At 59.5% G+C, this 1,034-nt stretch overlaps 1 protein-coding gene across 1 annotated transcript in view; it reads right to left on the reverse strand.

Moving 5' to 3' along the window:
* The window catches only part of AQP5 (aquaporin 5), a 3,347-nt gene that overhangs the window by 1,801 nt on the left and 512 nt on the right, over positions 1-1,034 (reverse strand). The window contains exon 2 of the mRNA XM_010136818.1: positions 996-1,027. Within this exon, the coding sequence (XP_010135120.1) occupies positions 996-1,027 (32 nt within the window). The remainder of the gene's footprint in view (positions 1-995; positions 1,028-1,034) is intronic.

The following is a 1,034-nucleotide window of genomic DNA, read 5'->3' on the forward strand; positions in this document are numbered from 1 at the left end:
CCGCCGATCTCCCCTGGAGGCTGGAGAGCAGCTGGCAGCCACCGCGGAGGGTCACGGGCTGAAGGGGAGGGTTGGGATGAAGGTTGGGGTGCGGTCATGGGGCTGTGGCTCTGCGCTGACCGCTGGGGACTGTCAGATGGACTCGACCCCACTGAGCGGGAGAAGGGTAAAGTCACCCCATCCATCTCAAAATCTTTGAGCCGAAACTGACTGGTCTGGGACATGGAGCATGTGGGAGTAAGGTGCATTGCGGCTCCTCATCCTAGTGATCAAACCCTCTGCAACGTGTCTGTGCTGCTCCGAGGGGTCCAGACCTGGCCACAGTTGGAGCGGTAGCTCCACCACTCCCGTTTCAGGTGGTTTCCAGCACTGCCCCAAGAGTCTGAGACATGCTCCTCATCCCCACTTTTCTCCGAGGGTCCCGCTATCTCCCTTCCTCCTCCAAGACCAGCGCCTTGCCGCTCGCAGCCTCTCCGCACCCTCCTGCACATTGCTGCTTCTTCAGCTCTTCTCCACTGCCTCCCTCCCTCCATCCACTTCCATTTCCCAGCTCCCTCAGCGCACTCATTACAGTGGGCTTCTGCTCCCCCTGCCCATACTGGTTTGACTGGGCTCTGCTCCCTGCCCTCCCCCCTTCCTCCTGGTGCAGCTCCTATCCCAGCACTAATCTCCAGGCGGAGAGGCTGCAGTCAAGAACATCTCAATGGTGCGAGTGACTCACTCAGGCCCTTAGGATAAAGGAAGCGCTTATTAAAGGAGGAAAAAAAACACGCATTCATCACCCCGTGCAGTAAAGCTGTCATGTCAGTCCTCTGCTGGCTACGCCAGTGCTTGCTCCGATTCCCTTCCTATCCCTCTGTGCCTGCAGGATAATGTGCCGAGACCAACATCCCTCATGGCTTGGGCTCGCTGGGCTGGCGCCAGCACCAGATCCTCAGTCAGAAGGAGAGGAAAGCCGGCGCGGCAAGGTGAACTACCCAGGCGGGGAGACTTACCGCATTGAGGGCCAGGTTGCCACGGGCATTGGCTGGTGG

The sequence above is a fragment of the Buceros rhinoceros genome, unplaced genomic scaffold (genome assembly GCF_000710305.1).
Source record: "Buceros rhinoceros silvestris isolate BGI_N320 unplaced genomic scaffold, ASM71030v1 scaffold16805, whole genome shotgun sequence".
In the NCBI taxonomy this organism is placed as follows: domain Eukaryota; kingdom Metazoa; phylum Chordata; class Aves; order Bucerotiformes; family Bucerotidae; genus Buceros; species Buceros rhinoceros.